At 51.7% G+C, this 18,851-nt stretch overlaps 2 protein-coding genes and 1 long non-coding RNA gene across 4 annotated transcripts; 2 read left to right on the forward strand and 1 right to left on the reverse strand.

Moving 5' to 3' along the window:
• The first annotated feature begins 49 nt into the window (after positions 1-49).
• prrc2c (proline-rich coiled-coil 2C) lies at positions 50-14,204 on the forward strand. Of its 2 annotated transcripts, XM_088394998.1 has the most exons (34): positions 50-427; positions 1,525-1,696; positions 1,776-1,950; positions 2,031-2,140; positions 2,260-2,391; positions 2,469-2,758; positions 2,832-2,914; positions 3,050-3,186; positions 3,263-3,354; positions 3,542-3,709; positions 3,777-4,416; positions 4,508-4,680; positions 4,775-5,024; positions 5,122-5,332; positions 5,404-7,863; positions 7,983-8,140; positions 8,220-8,374; positions 8,491-8,905; positions 8,998-9,083; positions 9,161-9,355; positions 9,468-9,728; positions 9,792-9,884; positions 9,952-10,053; positions 10,160-10,328; positions 10,407-10,628; positions 10,707-10,828; positions 10,994-11,148; positions 11,222-11,453; positions 11,531-11,641; positions 11,758-11,988; positions 12,060-12,160; positions 12,269-12,395; positions 12,624-12,902; positions 13,012-14,204. In XM_088394998.1, the coding sequence occupies exons 2-34, from the start codon at positions 1,579-1,581 to the stop codon at positions 13,270-13,272; spliced, it is 8,514 nt and encodes a 2,837-aa protein (XP_088251124.1). In that variant the 5' UTR covers positions 50-427; positions 1,525-1,578; the 3' UTR covers positions 13,273-14,204. The 2 variants fall into 2 exon arrangements, with proteins under 2 accessions (XP_088251124.1, XP_088251123.1); XM_088394997.1 differs by lacking the exons at positions 50-427; positions 1,525-1,696; positions 1,776-1,950; ... (4 more) ...; positions 3,050-3,186; positions 3,263-3,354 and having other exon boundaries at positions 3,522-3,709; positions 10,716-10,828.
• Positions 14,205-14,263: 59 nt separating this feature from the next.
• On the reverse strand, positions 14,264-18,851 carry myoc (myocilin). Its single transcript, XM_088395023.1, has 5 exons — positions 18,328-18,851; positions 16,566-16,631; positions 16,421-16,495; positions 15,648-15,859; positions 14,264-15,493 (listed from the first exon to the last, which is right to left on the reverse strand). Exons 1-5 carry the CDS (start codon positions 18,773-18,775, stop codon positions 14,909-14,911), a joined length of 1,386 nt encoding a protein of 461 aa, XP_088251149.1. The 5' UTR covers positions 18,776-18,851; the 3' UTR covers positions 14,264-14,908.
• LOC148388718 (uncharacterized) lies at positions 15,051-17,099 on the forward strand. The gene is made up of 4 exons (XR_015862299.1): positions 15,051-15,512; positions 15,699-15,895; positions 16,050-16,162; positions 16,436-17,099. It is a non-coding gene; the product is annotated as an uncharacterized LOC148388718 (long non-coding RNA).

The raw sequence follows: 18,851 nt of genomic DNA on the forward strand, positions 1-18,851 counted from the left end.
GAGAGACAGGAAGCAGGTGAGGGATGCGATGAGTTAAATCTGGCAACCTCCAGCATCCATCTTTGATTGTGCGACGGGCCGCGGCGAGAGCGGGGCCTCATTGCTCACTCACCTTAGCACAACGCTCCTGATCCCCGAGAAACGGGCGTGGACGGACCCGAAGAGCTAACCGGACGACGCCGTACGAGCTCCCCCGCTCGAAACCTGACGCAACGAAGACAGTTCGACCCGCGAACCGAGGACGTGGATTCGGACGCCGTCGCAACCGACGAACCGAGCGAGCTAACTTGCCGGAGCCGGGCTAGCCAGCTTTTGTAATCCGCCGGCGAGACACCCTAAACTCGCCCCGCCGCTGCGAGCCTTACAAGCCAGGATTCCAATTTTTTAAAAAAGTCAAAAAGACCAAAGGAAGCACCGGCACTGGCAGGTAAGACCGCTGCTGACTCTTGGTAAATTCCATTTTTCCCCGTAAATGTTAGCTCGTTGCTAGCACGCTTTCGGCCACTGGTGAGGGGCTCAAAGGATGTGATGGCGACAGAAACGAAACCACGTTCAAGCAACCTTCTAACCTTTGGCGGCCTGATCCCAAACCAGTCCACCTTCCCTCATATAATACTTATCCATTAAATGACTTTTGCATCAACTTTCATATCGTAAGTTTTACATGCTTCAACTGTGCCCACCCCAGTTGTGATTTGAGCTGGGAGGGCCTCCGACGTGCCGCCGGTATGAGGCACCCAGCCGCAATCTGTGGGGACCGCTAGGCTAGCTCTTGGATTGTTCGCGATCATAACGAAACACAGTTTAAATCATGCACTTTTTTTTTTTATTTAATCGTCGCCGCCATCTTATGGAGTCAGTCCAATGTAACGGGTTGCCTGTTCGAGTCGTCTGGCAAGCAGACGGATGACTTCTAAAGGAGAGAAAGAAAAAAAAAACGCGTGGGAGGGTCCCAATCGATGTCACTTTGACAATCAAGCTTCGTAGTACTCTTAATGGATATTGGCTGATTGGTCACGCCAAATAGAGCCTCAATTTAATAATTAAAATAAACTAAGATCAAAGTCTGAAGCAATCAAGACAACCAGGGGAAAATAAATTAAACATGTCCATGCATCAGAGTTGATTGCACACAAGTCATTGTGATCCCCTTTGGGTAGCGGTTAAACTAAAAACTTGTCAAGGGCGTGACCCACTTAAGTGTCTAATTATCGAAAAAGCCTTAATTAATTATGAGATGTAAGAGATGCCAATGACACACACTTCAGCTGACCACTAATAATAAATTACCAATTGTATGTGTTTGACATTTACTGTTGTCAGCTCAACTGTCTTCCAAGCAGATTCAGGAGGGAAAATAAATAAAAAAAATAAAAAAAGGACTTCAGGATAATTGATCAGGATCAACTTTAATCAATTGACAATTTACTTGAATATATTATCGACTTTCTTCTCTTACTATGCCTATTTTCTCACTTTATTGCCCTAAATGTAACAAAAAGTCACTTTGCCTCCTTTTCTTAGGAGCTGGTTCCGGTGGCTAGGCCAAAGGACCAGACTCAATGAGTTTCAAGCGAAATGTCCGAGAAGTCAGGGCAGAGCACCAAGGCAAAGGATGGCGGCAAAACCAAGTATGCGACCCTTAGCCTCTTCAACACCTACAAAGGCAAGTCTTTGGAAACCCAGAAGACTGCAGGTAAGACCTCGCCTCGCCATTTCCAGGCTCTCAGATTGAGACTGTCGAGTACTCTAACGGCCTCCTCGTTTTGGTTCAGTTGCTGCTAGACATGGGCTGCAAAGTCTGGGTAAAGTTGCTGCCAGCAGGCGCATGCCCCCTCCGGCCAACCTGCCCAGTTTGAAAGCGGAGAACAAGGGCAACGACCCAAACGTTAACATCGTCCCCAAAGACGGCAGCGGCTGGGCATCGCGGAGCGAGGGGGGAGAAGAGAGGTACGGTCTTCAGTTTTGTGTTTAGAGGCTACTGTGAAAGTTTGGCTTTGGACCATCTCCCTTGAATTTGTTCACCCCAGGCAACAAGAGACACCCCCACCCCAACCCAAGCCAGTTGTGGTCCCGCCTCAAGAACCTCCCACAGGGGCAAGCCGCTCCTGGGCGAATAGCAAGCAGACCCAACTAGACGGTAAGAACTCAGGGTAGGATTTAATTTCGCACAAAGAGCCAGCAAAATATTAAACGGTGAATTTTGTCCTCTATGAATCTCCCACGTAAATATTTTTTTAATGCTTCGTTTTGGGACAGGAGCTCCACGCGTGAGCAGCCACTTCCACCAAGAGTTCCCCAGCTTGCAAGCAGCCAGCGATGGCGAGAAAGACGGCCAGCAGGAGGAGGACGAGGAACCGTACGGACCGGGCCCCAGCCTCAGGCCTCAAAGTATGGCTGACATTTAGATGTCGTTCATTGTTTGTTTGGAGCCACGGGCCGCTTAGTAAACCCATCTCCTTGGTTAGATGTCGGCAGTTGGCGTGAAGGTGGGGGGAGGAATTTAAACGCCGCGTCCAGCCCCTCCGAGATGGACAACAGGCCCCCCGAGGACGGAAGCGCCGATCCCGATACCTCCCCGACCAACGAGGACGCTGACGAGGCCGGCCGAAACGTAACCACTGACGGCCAGAAGGAGAAGCGGGACGGCAGGGACAAGCTGCAGGCCTCTCAGCCGAAACTTAACGGCGGCCAGCAGCCACCTGCAGGGGTGCCACCCCACTTTGACCCCACGTTCAGGAGCATGATGCCACCTTATGTAAGTCTGCTACCGCAATGTGAAACCTTTGCGCTCGTTCTGTCTCACCTTTGGCATATTTTTCCCGTTTCAGATGTTTCACGCGTACCCTCAAGTGACCCAAGGCCCGAGGCAAGCCAATGTTCTCCGATACACCATGCCACAAGATGGCGTCAGGTGGGTCCCTTGTTGCTTTTCCCTCTGCGCCGCAAAGTACGATCATCATTTCGAGGGTCCTTTTCATCACTGAAGAAAGCGTGGGGGGGGCTCGTATATGTCGACGTGGTAACTCGATGACAAATTTTGCTTCAGGGCTCCTCGCTCGGCACGACCACAACAGCCTCCCCCTCAGGCTTGGCTCCAAGATCCGGACCGACCTTCGATCGTAAGCGCAACGGAGCTCAAAGAGCTGGACAACTTGGACACCGATACTGATGAAGGCTGGGCAGGTCAGTGAAACTAATGTTTGAATAAGTCCTTGCGCTTTTTCTTTTTTTTTTAACATTTATATATTTCTAATTCCAGGAGCTCAGATGGAAGTAGACTACACGGAGAAGCTGAACTTCAGTGATGATGAGGAGAACCAAGCTGCTAAAGAAAAAGGAGAAAACTGGCAAGTGTTTTACTTGGTTGTTCAAAATCTCTTCTTCACAGTTAAAAAAAATATATATATATAAAGAAGGCAGTGCTTATTTTATTACTTTAAGACTACGTCATTTGAAGACCTTGATTTTGATCACATTTGTTGAATCTGTAAAGAATGTCCACCCTTTATTTCATTTATCTTTTTTTTTTTTCAGGGAGTGGATGGGCAAAGTGGAACGTATGAGATCGCGTCCCCCTGACGTTCAGGAGGGTTCAGATGAGCACGGAGACGGTAAAACATCATGGGCGGACAGCGTTGATCCCAGAGCGCCGTCGCCCGGCACCGCGGGCCACTACAACAAAGCACCTGCTCTGCAAGACTACCAGGTAGTCACTCATTGTACACGGTGGATAAGCCACATAATCAATCCCCGCTATTATATTTATTCCCTAGGGAGGCTCTCGCGTAATTAGCAGCAACGCCCAGCGCGGCAGCAAACCGCCGGCCGGAGTCGTTGCCGCCGACGAGGACTCGGAGGCTTGGCGGCAGAAACGCAAGAAGTCATCGGAAGTTTCCGAAGCCGTCGAGCGGGCGAGGCGCCGGAGAGAGGAAGAGGAACGGCGAATGGAAGAGCAGCGCCTCGCCGCCTGCGCCGAAAAACTGAAACGGCTCAACGAGAAACATCGCCAGTCGACCGAGGGTCAAGCCAGTCTGCCTCAGGCAGCTTGCGGTGAGGGTTCAGCGCCGCAAGAAGAAGCCCAGCCAACTCCCGAGCTCGCATCGAGCCCCGCACCCGCAGTCGCAGTTTTACAGCCACAGGCCTCCGGAGTACAAACTCATCCACCCGAGAGGGCGGACCAAGATTGGGCGGGGAACAAACTAGAGCAAATCGAATCAAACGCCGAGGAAGAGGACAAAGACGAGGCACCTCTATCCCATCGTCCCACTTCCCCTGTGCCTGTGGTCTCGGCCCCCGAGCAGCTGACCGAAGCAGAGAGCACCTCGGCAGAGGTCGAGCCGCTCGGCGACGAGAACCAAGCCGAACGGACAACAGTGCCTATCCGAGACTATTTCAACATGGAGGACAACAGAGGTGAGAGAAGATGTCGGACTGTGAAAGCGTTTCACCAGTTCAGATGCAGGAGTTTTTTTTATTCATTTTTTTATTTTACTTCTGTTTACAGTGGATGAAGCGCACCTGTCCCTGCCTCATATGGACCCCCCCAGCGGTGAGGACGTGGCCATCGCCACCCCGCTGCTGGAGGGAGAGGCGGCCGCTGCTATGCGTCCTTCCCTCACCTCCGGCTACTCCAAACAGTTTCAAAAATCCCTGCCGCCTCGTTTCCTCCGACAGCAGGTGAAACCAAATCCATATTTCTCTTTTTCCTCTTCAGCTCAAATGTCTTAATGGAAGCGCACGTTCAATACTGTCTACTTTATTGGTCTCCTAGGAGCAAATGAAGCAGCAGCAATGGCAGCAGCAGCATAGTGGGGGCTCCGTGTCCCCGTCGGGTAGCGGCAGCGTTCCAGCTGCCCAACAGCCGCAGCAACACCGCTCAATGTATCAACCCATCGGGCCCCATCACCAGCACTTGGCCTCAATGGGCTTTGACCCCCGCTGGATCATGATGCAGTCCTACATGGACCCTCGCATGATGTCCAGCCGCGCTCCCATGGACATGCCCGCCAACATTCACACAGGTAAATAAAGAAAAGACAGCAAAAACACCAGATCAGAGTTTTTTTATTTTTCTGTGCCCCGTTAAGCAAACTGCTAAATGAATCTCTCCATCCTCAGGGAGGATCCCCCCTAAGCAGATAGCACGCCGTGAGCCAGGGGACAACTCCAGCTCCAGTTCAGACTCCTTCGACCATTTGACCCGACCCATCCGTGACCACGGCATGCCACCTGACTCGAGGATGGTGTGGGGGTCCGACCCGTACCCACCGTCGGAACCACTGTCGTCTGTAACTCCTCCGAAAGGGCGTGATGACGGCAAGGAGCCAAGGTAGCAAAACAAAAGGCTGAATCAGTGAATTTTTAGGGTCCGACGTCTAACAATGTGTTTCTCGGATTTAGGATTGACTCCGGTTTAGATCTGGAAAGGGGTTTACCGCCAATGTATCCCAAGGAGCACAGTGGCTTGGACTCGCGCAAGAGTAACTTCTTTCGGGACTCGCCCGAACCCATACCAGCCTTTTCACAGAGCCCAGATAACGTGCCTGGACCTATAGACCGGGTTCCCGTCGCCTCCAGCTTCGACCCCGATGAGTCTGGTTTGCCCAGCGGGGAAGAAGTCGAAGCGCTAGGGAAAGCTATGCTGCAGAGAAGTGTCTCCCAGGGCTCCTCGCAGTCGCTGAAGCTGGACGAGCCCAGGTTTGATGGGCTCCCGCTGGGGAGCAAAGCACTTGAGCTTCAGGACACCGTTGACCGGGCGGACGATAAGTCTCAGAACGAACTCTTCACACCGGCCGCGTTGACCAACAACAGAGCCACGCCGCCGTCCGACGGACTACACAAACCCGAGAAGCTGCCTCTACCTGTTCCCAGCAAACAGAAGGTTGAGCTACGCTGGGGCGGGAGGCCCGGCCGCAGAGAAGGACCGGGGGGAGAGAGACCTCTCCGCAGGTCTGGGCCAATTAAGAAGCCTGTTCTAAGAGATATGAAAGAAGAGCGAGAGCAAAGGGAAGAAAGAGAGAAACGCCATGAGAGAGGAGAAAGGGGGGATAGGACCAAGAAGGACCTGTCCTCCAAAGCTCCCTCTGTGGCTGCTGCCGTCTCTGTCGCCACGGTGGCAGCAGCCGCTACAGCTTCACCAGCGACTGAAGGACCCAGTGCGCAAGGCGAGGGCAAGAGAGAAGCTGCTGAGGTTGAGGAAACTCAAATTTGTCTTCCCAAAGCCAGAGAGTCCCTAACATCTTCCGGGGTCCCGACGTCTTCCTCCCAGGAGGATAAAGTTGACAAACCGCTTAGCAACGAAAAGCACGCGGAACCTAAATTGCCCTTCAGAAAGGAGTCAAATATCGCTCTCCGTAACTACCGGCGAGAAGAGAGGGAACGAGACCGTGAGCGGGACAAAGATATGGACAAGGACAGAGACAGGGAGTGGCCGCTCGATGCCAATTTCAAAGGTCGGGGTCGAGGGGAGTATTACTCCAGAGGCCGCAGCTTTCGCGGGACGTACAGCGGCAGAGGGCGAGGCGGTCGCGGTCGGAGCCGAGAGTACCCTCACAGAGAACCTCGATCCCGCTCGGATTTACCATCTGGAGCGGCGGCCTTCCGGAACAGGGAGGAAAGCGAGACGCGTAGCGAGAGCTCCGACTTTGAGGTCATACCGAAGCGCAGGCGGCGACGCGGCTCGGACACGGATTCCGAAAGTGAGGGCGGGAGGGAGTCCGCTAGCGATACCGGGCCATCCGATCGCGAGCCCAGCGCCAAGCCCAGCCGACCGCTTCGACGCGATTTCCCCGGCGAGGTGCGTTCTGGCCTCCACAAGCCAGGCTTTGGACCACCTCACGTGGGGGACAAAACGGGATCTCGGTTTGATGACGAAGGCAGGCCCAAACCAGGGTTTCTTCCCAAAGGAGAGCCTTCTCGGCGAGGAAGAGGTGGCTTGTACAGCCGCCGTGGCGTAGCCAGGGAACGTGGCGGCCCTCGCTCGGCCCCTCTGAGAAGACCGATGGGCAGAGACTCCTCATCTCAGTGGCCTTCCAAGCCTATGGAGACATTCAGACCCGAGGACATGGAGTCCACATCAAGATACGATCATCCGCTGTCGGATCGACGGCCACCGAGATCTGACGGCAAAAAATTCATGGACGCGGGCCCTCAGAGTAGCAGAGAGAGACCTCGCCGATCCAGACCGGCAAGACCTCCCAGGCAAGATAAGCCGCCCCGCTTCCGGCGACTAAAGGAACGAGAGGCTGCGGTGTTGGCGAGCGGAGAGCCAGGTTCGGGTCGACCTGTGTCTCTCCCCCCTGTGCCTGCTCCTGCTCTCGCTGGCGCTGCCATATCGGCACCCGCATCTGTCTCACCCACCTTATCAAGAGCACCAGGGACTCCCTTGACCGTACCTACAGAAGTGGCTGCGCCCACACACAACGTCCCCGCTCCCCACGACGGTCCCTTTTCCGAGACCAGCGGCGCCACCGTCGCCGCAGTCGGAACCAAGTCCCCGGATTTGTCCAATCAGAACTCCTCCGATCAAGCCAACGAGGAATGGGAGACGGCCTCCGAGAGCAGCGACTTCAATGAAAGGAGAGAGCGAGAGGAGAGGCGAGGAGCACAGGAGGCCGCCGGTAACGCGGCCGCCGCCACGGCGCCTGCGCCCCTTCAGCGCTCACTGACGCCCAGTAAAAGCCCCCCTGAGGGAGTGGTCTCGCCCAAGCGAGATGGAGCCGCTGCTGGCAAGAGGAGCTTCTCCAGCCAGAGGCCTATTGAGAGACAGAATCGAAGAGGTAACAGTGGAGCCAAGTCAGGTCGCAGCTACGGTGGGCCCAAAGGGGACCGAAGGGGAGGAGCCAAAGGAGGCCGCAAAGGGTGAGTCAATACTGATCGGGCATCAATTGATTTAGTCATTTATTTATGATTACGACACACTTAGAATTGGGAGCTCATATCTCCAGTGGCCAAGCTGAATTTTTTTTTTTCCACTTCAGCCCCGGCCTTCAGCCAAACTCTGACGGGACGGCAACAGCCTCCGGATCGTCGAGGTCCGCCAAAGATCAGGCTGCACGACGCAAAGATGAGGCCAAGCTGGCTGTCAAGAAGCCCAAAGAAAATGCTCTTTCTCAGTTTGACCTTAACAATTATGCCAGTGAGTTAACTTTTTTTTTTTTTAACCAAATTCTTTCTGCCCATCTTAAAAAAACAAATACAAATGTCCGTCGCTCTAGGCGTGGTTATCATCGACGACCACCCTGAGGTCACCATCACAGATGACCCGCAGTGCAGCACCCACGACGACGGTTTTACTGAGGTGGTCTCGCGCAAGCAACAGAAACGTCTCCAAGATGAGGAGAAGCGGAAGAAGGAAGAGCAAACTACTCAGGTATGACAACCTGACACATTATCATAAGGTTGCGCCTTTTGGTGGGCCATATTTTTTTTTCTATTTAGCCAGTATGGAATTTTTTTCATGGTATAAATTTCAATGTCTGATTTCAGAATTGGGGTAAAAAAGGCTCCGGTGAAAAGAGCAGAGGTGGTGGAGGAAAGTTACCTCCACGATTTGCTAAAAAACAATCGTCGCAGCAGCAACAACAACCGCAGCAGCAACAGCAGCAGCCACAACAGGCTCCTCCCACACCATCTCAACCTGCAGCACCAGCATCCAGCCCTCAAGTCCAACCACAGCCCGCCATCGCTGCCCCTCAGCATCCTCACCTGGCGCCCTCTCAGCCAGCCACACCCCCTCAGACCCTGGAAGCGACGGTGCCCTCTGTGCCGGCCGCCACCGTGGAATTCACCTCAAAGAGCCTCCCCGCCACCACAAGCGCCGCACAAACGCACGGCAATCTGGGAACCGAACTGTGGGAGAAGAAAGTGACTGGCCAGCCTGTCCTCCCTGATGTTAAGAAGCGTACGTTCTTGAGATGCCTGCTGCTTTTTTTTTTTTTTTTTTAAACATCTAGACTGTTTGGTGAAATTAATCCCTTTTTGATTTGTCGGCAGTGGGTCCCATCAGTCCTCCTCAGCCTCCTTCCGTGAGTGCCTGGAACAAACCTCTCACCTCCTTTACCGGCACGGTTTCCACCGAGGTTTGTTCATTCATTTATTTCTTTTTTTTCCATCCCCCTAAAATACTGAAAATGACAAACCTATTATTTTCTGTCAGGGTGGAAAATCCAGCACCGAGGGTGGCGTAGAGTTGCCCATCGACACTATTCAGTTCGGGGCGCCGTCGTCGGCAGGCAGCACGGACAGCGACGGCGTTCCCGCTCTGCTCGAGACCGCCACGGACAACAAGCTTCCCGCTCCGAAAGAACAGAGACAAAAACAACCTCGCGCTGGGCCCATCAAAACACAGAAGGTGTGTTTTATATCTAAATATTAGACTATCAAAACACACCTTCTGTGTTTTGATAGTCTAATATTCTCGCAAATAAAAAATCTTAACTGCTGTCATTGATCTTTTCTCTCAGCTGCCCGACATGGAGCCCGTAGAACCCAAGGAATACAAGCCGGGTCCGATTGGCAAAGAGCGCTCCCTGAAAAACCGCAAGGCAAAAGACGCCCGTGGAGGTGAGGGCGAGGGGATGGAGGCGGGCGTGCCGGCGGGCATCGTCGTCAGCAGAGCCGCCGCGTCCAGCCCCCCCACCAGCGACGCCGCTGTCGGCGAGCTGGGCGGGGACATCGAGGGCATGATCACGGTGCCGTCGGCCGAGTACACCAGCAACTCAAAGGTAAAACAATCTTTTTCCCTTGTGAGTTGCTGAGATTTAACAAAACAAAAAAAACTTTTTCAGGAGTCGGTCACGGACTACACCACCCCTTCATCCTCGCTCGCTGACAGCGTTTCATCCGGAAACAACAAAATGGAAGAGAGTCTGGTGGCCAACGTGAGTGCCCAAGTAAACATTTAAGCCAGGACGACCAAACGTACAATGTTTTCCGGCTTCTTCTCAGGTGGCTCTTCCACACTCGTTGCCTCTTCCTCGACGAGAGACCTTGCAGCAGAGCTCCCCTCTCAGCACAGTCTCCCCAGCTACCGTTGACCTAACACTAAAGGTATACAATGCATAAGTCCTAAGCACAGGTTTGATGGCAGACATCATTTGATTGTCAAATTAATCAGAAAGGATTTGTATCTTTACCCATTTGATTAATGTCTCAGATGGAGTCCGCTCGCAAAGCCTGGGAGAACTCGCCCAGTCTGGAGAAGAACTCCCCAGTCACCTCGTCTTCCTCACCCATCACCTCCTGCGCCTCCTCGTATTCGTTCTCCTCGGCGTCCATGCAGCAGATCCCCGTGGCGTCCGTCACCCCCAGCACGTCACTTTCCGGTAACCGACATGCGACTTGATCGGTGTCAAGGTGGGCAGTATGTTAACGATGAAACGTTCCAACCCCCCGCCATCCAGGTTCAGGCACCTACACGACGTCGTCCCTAGGCACCAAGACCACCACGGCCTCGGACCCCCCGAACATCTGCAAGGTGAAGCCTCAGCAACTGCAGGGCGGCAGCCTGACCTCCAGCGGCAACAGCGGCGGCAGTAGCTTTTCCCAACTGAGCTGCGTGCCACCACTGCTGCCCCAGCAGCAGCAACAGACCCCGCAGGTGTACGTGTCTCAGTCTGCAGCAGGTGAGACCGACTCGCTTTGGGAGAGACCCCCCTCCTCCTTTTTTTTTTCTTTTTTAAACCCAGTACTGATGAATGTAGGTTCTGCAGCTCAGATTCCAGCCTTCTACATGGACACTAGCCATCTTTTCAGCACCCCACACCCTCGCTTGGCTCCTCCCTCTTTGGCGCAGCAGCAAGGCTTTCAGCCCGGTCTCTCTCAGGTAGGCCAAGTTCTCGATCGTAGTCCACATTAAGTACAGTAACAACATGGTGGCTACATTTTAATGGGCGTTCTTTGTCAGTAAGCAAGGGGGATTCGATAAGAATTCAGATGATATCGTCTTTGCAATCGTAACCTTGAGTCACCGAGCGTGCTTTCTGTTCAGCCAACAGCCGTGCAGCAGATACCAATCCCCATCTACGCTCCGCTACAAGGGCAACCCCAGCACCAACACACGCACCAGGCCCAACTGGGACTCGGCGCCGGTCCTTCGGTCTCGCAGCCCCAGGACCTGTTCAGCTCCTCGCTGCAGCCGTACAGGTTCTTCTGCTCATGTGACTTAGTGAGCCACCTCGAGCAGGAGGTGTGAACTCACTCCACGTTGTCGCTTCAGGTCTCAGCAGGCGTTCATGCAGAGCGGCCTGTCGCAGCCCTCCATGATGCTGTCGGGGCCCTCGCTGCATAGCTACCCGGGCGTGCAGGCGTCCGAGCTGGGCAAGCCGCAGTCCAGCCTGGCCTACCAGCAGCCCTCCTCCACCCAGCACATCCCCATCCTCTTTGAGCCGCAGCTCAACCAGCCGTCTGGCATGGGGGGGTCCCAGCTCATTGACACCCACATGCTGCAGGTATTCACATGGCGACTAGATTTAAAAAAAAAAAAAAAATGGCAAACATGTAACCGTGGTGTTTTTTGTGGGTTTAGGCTCGTCAGGGGATGAGTCAGCATTCCAACATGTACTCGGGGCAGGTGCAGCAACATGGACAGAGTAGTTACTACAGCAACACCCAGTCTCCCAGTTCTGCCATGCAGCAGGTAAAGTATTGCCTCAAGTCACACTCTCATTAGCAGTTTTAGGACTTGGCCCCCCCCCTTCTCGTTTCATATACAAAAATTGTAAGTGATCCAAATAAAGCACCTTCTCCTTCCAGGTGACAGTTCCCCTGCCAGGTTCCCAGCTTTCCCTGGCCAATTTCGGCTCGGGCGGCGGTCAGCCCCTCTTGGCCATGCCGCCCACCCCTCCGCAGGCGCAGCCCCCCAACATCGGCAGGCAGCCGCCTATCTCCCAGCCGTACCGAGGACTCATGGGGCCTGGCCACGGCCACAGTCACAGCCACAGCCACAGTCATAGCCACAGCATGATGCAGGCTCCTACCAGCAAGGTACCATTTTGTGGTGTTATTATTTTTTGTAGTGTGTATGCAGCTTTGATTTAAACCTTAACGTGTTGTAGATGGACATAGACCTCAAGCTGTTTGGTGCTGGGATGGATGTGAAGCCCGTAACACCTCCAGTCAGCGCCCGGAGCACCACGCCAACATCCAGCCCTTACAGGTAAAGCATCCCTCAGTCCCTATTTTGGAGGAAACGTTTTGCCCGTATGGCCCAAAATGAACGGCGACCTTGGAATTGGTGTTGTAAGACATCTCCGTCTCCATCCAGGACAAGCTCCACCTCCCCCAGCAGCCAGTCGGCCAAGTTGAACAGCATGTTGTACCAGAAGCAGTTTCAGCCCAACTCTGCCAGCATGAGAATGACTCAGCACTTCCCCGGCCAGTTCAACCCTCAGGTGGGACTCTCCGCTAGACTTGAGCAGCTTTCAAAATGCTGATGCACATTTAGGCCAGTAGAGGGCGGTGTGTATCAAGACATTTGGTACAGCTCTGAGCATGTTTGGTGAACATTGACAAAAAGTTCAATTGATAAATGTGGACCACCAAAATAGCTTCTTGTGCTACAATTATTCAAATTATCTCCATTAGTTTCTAAAATGGACTTTTTACTTGTGAACTCACAGCTTCTGTCTCAAGCCAACATGGTGTCCCCCCTTGTGCGGGCGCCTCACAACAACTCGTTTGGAGGCGGTGGCATGCAGCGCTCGGCCATGGGCCCGCCCATGACCCCCAACATAGGTATGGGCATGGGCATGGGTGGTAGCGGTGGTGGCCTGATGCCCCACCCCAGGCCTCAGCACCCACAACAGCACAGCCAGCACCCTCCCCCCCGAGGGCCCGGCGGACCCCCCATGCCACCCAGGGGCACACATGCTGCCCTGAAGGCTGAACAGGACCTCAAGGTCAGCATTTTAGGTTCTTTTCTTTTAAATATTATCCATATATCTATACTTTTCACTTTTTGTGAGTGGCATGTATTGGGACTGATGAGATACTTTGGTCCGCCCTCAGGCCAAGCAGCGCGCCGAGGTCCTGCAGTCCACCCACAAGTTCTTCTCGGAGCAGCAGCAGCTCAGCAAGGCGCTCAAGCCGCCGGCCCAGCTGCTGGACGCCGCCCCGCCCCAGATGGCACAGCTGCCGCCCCCCAACTCTAACCCCAACCTCGATGCCGAGAAGCCTCCTCAAGTCTCCTCTGCGTCGTTGGCGTCGTCCAAGCCCGTCCGCACCGGACCCATCAAGCCGCAGGCCATCAAGCCGGAGGAGGGCAAGTAAAAACGGGAGAATCCAAACAGCCAGCCGGCCGGCCGCCTTTTATCAGCTGCGTGTGCACACGCATGTTTGGGAAATCGTAGAGGAGTTGACACAGATGTGTGCTGCTCACTTGTTTTTTTTTTATTGCTCTTTTTCTTTTGACTTCAGCTCCTTTTTTTAAGAGAGAGGATCACTCTGACCTGTTTAGCTAATGACAGAATCTTTATTTTTTTTTGGGTAGTGGAAACAATCTTGTCGAGGGAGACACGGTCGAACTAATCGTGACATTCGAGCATCATTTCACACCACGAAACATCCCAAATTGTCTCCACAGCCCCCCCACTACCATGTGAAAGCTGATCTCACCATGCACGTGTGTGTTGTGTGTGCGTGTGTGATAGGATGCTCCTGTATATTTAACCAAAGGTTAAAACAGCACAGGGAGAATGTTGTAGTGCTCTCACACACACACTCACACACACATTCTTTACGAGAACACAGAAGGAGCTGCAATGTGAACTATGTTGGCAGATTTTTCTTTCTTTTTTTTTATATTATAAATATATATCTATATATGCTGATGAGAAGCATCAGTCTTGTTTTCTCCATGTCTGCCTTCTGTCCCAAACAAGCAAACAAACAAGCAAAGAAGCCGAGCACGCTCCGCTCTCTCGTCTCTTCTTCGGAGGCTCCCTCACACAAAATGGCTGACCCCCCCCACCCTGTTTTCTAAGCAGGAAAAGGAAGAGCTTTGGAAGATGGGTGAGTGGATGATGGATGGATGAATGAATGAATAAGAGAGGGAGGGAGTTTCATGTTTTTGTTTCTCTTTTCATTTGTTTTGTTGTACTTGTACAGGGGTTACATCGCTGTATTAAAATATGTACGGTCTTATTTACATTCTCTTGGTTTGGTTACAGAAACTAATAAAATAAAATACTGTTAAAAGAGGAGTCCAGTGTGCGCTCACTGGTTAAGTTGGTATCGTGGAAGAACACAAGTCATTTGAAACTTCTTTTGGGTGAGTTGACCATTTTAAACCTTTTATTTCAAAAACAACAATGTACATTAGTTGACTACAGTGTCCATGCAATATCATGTCAACTAGTCACACATTTAATTATTTGTACACACAATGAATCAATCATTTTGTGCGGCAAGTGCACGCCAAAGCAGCAGGTGGTAAAACATCAAACTTGGGCACAATATTAGTTTAACGTTCCTGTGGTGTATAGACACAAACACAATCGGGTACAAAAATAATTCTATCCGTCCTGGATACTGGTGCGCTGGGCCTGCCTGCTATTCCACAATTACTTTTTATTAGATCACAATGTAAGGTTTTTACCTTTTAACTGTTTTTATATTTTTTGGGGTGCTAATTTTTCCCCCCATATTTTTAAATGTAAAAAATGAAAAACATGTTTAGTGAAATTACACACAAAATATGTCGTTTAAGAATTTAACTATACACTTTTGCAGTTTTAAGTCATTTAATTTCAAAGAAATATAATAATTACACACACAAAAAAAAAGTTAAAAGGTAAAACCTGTTAAGTTATAATGTGTATGAAAAATAAAGTTGTGATGGGCTTCTGTAGACTTTGAGGCAGCCTTAACAAAACTCTGAGTCTTTTCATGTTGTGGCTCGGGACCCTTAGGCCTCAGCAGGGGGTCTCCCCAGTCGGAGGTCATAGGAGACCATGTGGAAATTGTCCCAGGCGAAGAGCTTCTTCTGCGCCGGGTTGTAGTCGATCATGCTGTTGTAGCGGTACTTGTTTGCGAAGGGGACCGCCAGGGGGCGTCCGCGGCTGCTCTCTGTATCGAATACATAATTGACGGTGGTGTTCGCTGCCCCGTAGCTCGCCACCGTGTAGAGGCGGCCGCACACGAGGAAGGCGTTAGCCACGCTGTTCTTGCGGATGTTGGTCTCCCAGCTCTTGGTCACCCTCAGGTCGTGCGGGTCAAGCCGGGATAGCACCACGGCGCCCTTAGCCTTGCTGGTGGAGTAGATCGCCCACAAGCCGCGCTCGTCCACCGCCAAGTCGATGTCGGTGTAGCCGCCCCAAGAGTACGGGAACTGACCGTGGAAACCGGCGTGCGGCAGGTCGCGCCGTGCCGCCACGCTTTCCGACGCCAGGTCGAAACGGATCAAGGTTCGGCTGCGGCGACGCTGGTAGTACAGGGAGCCGCGGTACAGGACGGCGCCCGTACCTTCCAGGGGCTCTGGTAGTAACACCACCTGGGTGACGTCACAAAAGGTTAACACCTTTTAAATAGGCCTCAAAACTGAATTGATTTGAATTGTACAACCAAAATCACCAAAAATATGTCAGAAAACACCAATTTTAGCCAACTTTTTTGATTTAAAAAAAAAAACATTTCCAAATAGCCACCTTGGTAGGAAAGCCCTTGGAGAGCTGCTCCATGTCTTCGTATCCAAACAGCTGCCTGACGTCGGAGCCGACCGTATCGATGCGCCACACCATGGCCGGCCCGTACGGTGCCACCGCCTCAGGGTCCTGCATCCACACGCCGTATTTGCCCGCGATGCTGTCAGCCTTCCTGTGAGTGACTGGCTCCGACACGGACACCAGCACGCCGCAACCTGGACCACACAGGACCGAGGGAAATTACAGGTCCAGTAAGTCAAGACTAACTTTATTTATCTTTCAGATATAATGCAGACATTTGAAGTGAAAACAGTTTTAATATATTTAAGAACCATGTAAGAAAGTTTCACAGTATACCAGCTTGGTGACCTAAGCCTATGAGAAACTGTGGTGCTTTCCCGCCAGGTGCAGGATTTGGCAACACAACAGCTTGCCTGTGTGGAGCGCACATGCAATGATCCCCCCCTTAAAGAGACGGTGGACAGCTCTAAAAAAAACACTTGCTGAAAAAGTCCAGAGTAAGCCATGCTGTCGTGACGCTGCTATTCTGGACTCCAACGTGACCGTTTATTAATAGCAGTGTCACCATGGGAGCTACTTTTTGGGGTTGTCATGTTAGAGGCTCTCGACGTCATTGTATTTACTCGAAAGGTGCACACTGAACAAATTGTCATTTTTTTTCGTCAAGGAGTTGAATCCAATATCTCTCATATTCATAGTAAGAATCATGTCTTTTAGTGGCTATTAAATTTTTATGTCCATTGATAGTCTCCAACCTGTGTATTCTTCAGGAGCCGGAACTTCGGTCACCTCGGCCTTGAGCTCCTGGAAGCCTTGCTGCCACACCGAATCTGTCACATAAACACAGAGCCAGAGGTGTTAATGTGACGAATCCCGTGCTGGATTAGAGGACCACCTGACCTCTTAAACTCATGCTGTCCCCCGGTCTGTTGGGACGGGCCATCAGGTGGGACACAGAACTCGAACCTGAACACACAAAACGTCAGTCAGGCTTTTTTTATGTCATGGCACGGATAAATCCAGGCCATTTGTAAATTGGTCGGACAGGAAGTGGACACTCTCTCGCCGCATTCCCAGCTGCTGTGGAGACAGACAGGCGGAAGACGCTGTGGGGACTCCTGCTGGGTGACCCCGTTAAATTCAGAAGGCACTTCTGGGCTTTGAAAGCCGGAGAAATAACTGAGATTTGATCAAATCCTTGTGTTATTGCTTTTCAAGTTGAGAGAACGTTCAAGGCATGCTGCGTGCAGTGGCACACAAACAACAAGCGCTAATGATGCAGAAATCCTTTTTAATGGCTTTCAGGTGGAGCCTGCTGATGATGATGGAGACATGCTGGCAAGAAATGCATGTGACATGGGAAATGTCAAATGGGATAGGAAAAAAAAAAACTTTGAACAGGAAAGAAAAACCAAGAGGTCATTCATCAGCACTGCAGGTAGGTAAACACATTCTAATCCCGTGTGTGTGTTTGTGTGTGTGGTCCAGATGGGCCTCCATCTTTATTTATCATCCAGAGGGTTTCCATACCCCCCCTTCTCTGGTTAGGGTATTTATTTCCTCCCAAAGGATTTTTTTAAAACATAATATTATTGCGTGCTTTTGTCTTAATAAAAAATATTTCATGGAATGAATTGAACTTACATCTCAAGGCACGACTGATGCACACAAAGGCCAACCTCAGGGAATGGATTTATTCCTCACACATGGGGGGTCTTCTGTGTGTTTGGGGGGGTCAACAAACTAGCACGAGGGAGTAATAAAATGGATGTTTGACCCTCTGCAAATGTGCAGCTTAAGCTCCTTGGTTCCTTGTATGGAGCTGCTGACCCCCCCCCCCCCCCCCCCCCCCCCCACTGCCGTCATTAAAAGCCTCGAGGGCGTAACCTCCGTTTCCAGGGTGAGCATTGAATTTCAACCCCTCCCCCCTACTTTGTACTTTGCCCGCCATGCCAAGGAAAGTGCCCCTAGTTAAGGCTCAGCTAGCGAGCTGACCCACCTGGAGTAAGCTGAGCTGTGTGTCTGTTTATGCATATTTCATTTAAAATATTAGTCTGTACTCTGTCATATATATATATATATATATAGTGCACATACATACATACAACTGCCTTCTATAATTATTGCCAGTCCTGGTTAAGATGTTCTATAGCTTCAAATACCGAGAAGAAAAAAAAAAAACTAAAACCCAACCTTTAATTCAAGTGCATTTATTTTGTAGAAAAAAAAATTACACATTTAGGATATATATATTTTTTTACATCAAATCATGTCTGTCACAATTTTCAGCACCCGTGACGTTAATACTTCACACAAGCCCAAATATATAGCAAAATAGCACCTAATGGTCATAAAATGTGGGAATACAGAAAGATCTTGGACTATTCCATTTTCCACAATCTCTCTAAATCATCCAGCGACCTGGGTCCTCTCCTCTTTAGCTCACTCCACAGGTTTTCAATGGGGTTGAGGTCTGGGGACTGAGCTGGCCATGGGAGGAGCTTGATTTCTACCATTTTCAGTATGCTGCAATAAAGATTAAATTCATTTTAAGGCTTTTTGACTCATCTTAACCAGGGCTGGCGATAATTATGTAAACGAGGGCACGGACCGACTGTATGGAGTGGGTGACATCTTGTGCAAACTCTGTTGTGCTTCTTACCTCCAGCAGGTCTCATCGGAGCACCGTCCGACACGGAGGGGGTCTGCGGCGGACACGGTCTGCTCCTCAGCCTCTCCGTCTCCCTCAGCATCTCCTCCGAGCGTCTCTGAAGCGAGCCCAGCTCCCTCTCCAGCCGCTCCTTCTCTCCCTGGAGGAGGTTCCTCTCGTTCACCGCCCGGGTCAGCGCCTCCTGGAGTCGGGCGTCCTGCGCGTTGCCTCCTCCGGTCAGCTTGGACACCAGCGCCTCCAGAAGCGAAACCCTGGCCTTGATGCCTTCAAACTCTGGACCTCCAGCCTGGGGGCAGCTGGTCTCGGTGGGGCTGGCTACGGTGAAGGTGTACTGGCATCGCCCGCTGCGGTCGTTGCCCCTCCAGAGGGCGGCTCGGTCCTGGGCGTCACTCTGTGAGGCCAGGAGCCCCAAGATGCACATGGAGACCAGGATGAACATGATGGAGGAATGATGAGTAAGTCTTCTTTTGGTTGTCTTTTCTTGCGAGCAGGTCGCTTGCACTGATCTCTCCCGG

The sequence above is a fragment of the Syngnathus floridae genome, chromosome 13, assembly GCF_059516105.1.
Source record: "Syngnathus floridae isolate MCC-2025c chromosome 13, RoL_Sflo_1.0, whole genome shotgun sequence".
Taxonomy (NCBI): domain Eukaryota; kingdom Metazoa; phylum Chordata; class Actinopteri; order Syngnathiformes; family Syngnathidae; genus Syngnathus; species Syngnathus floridae.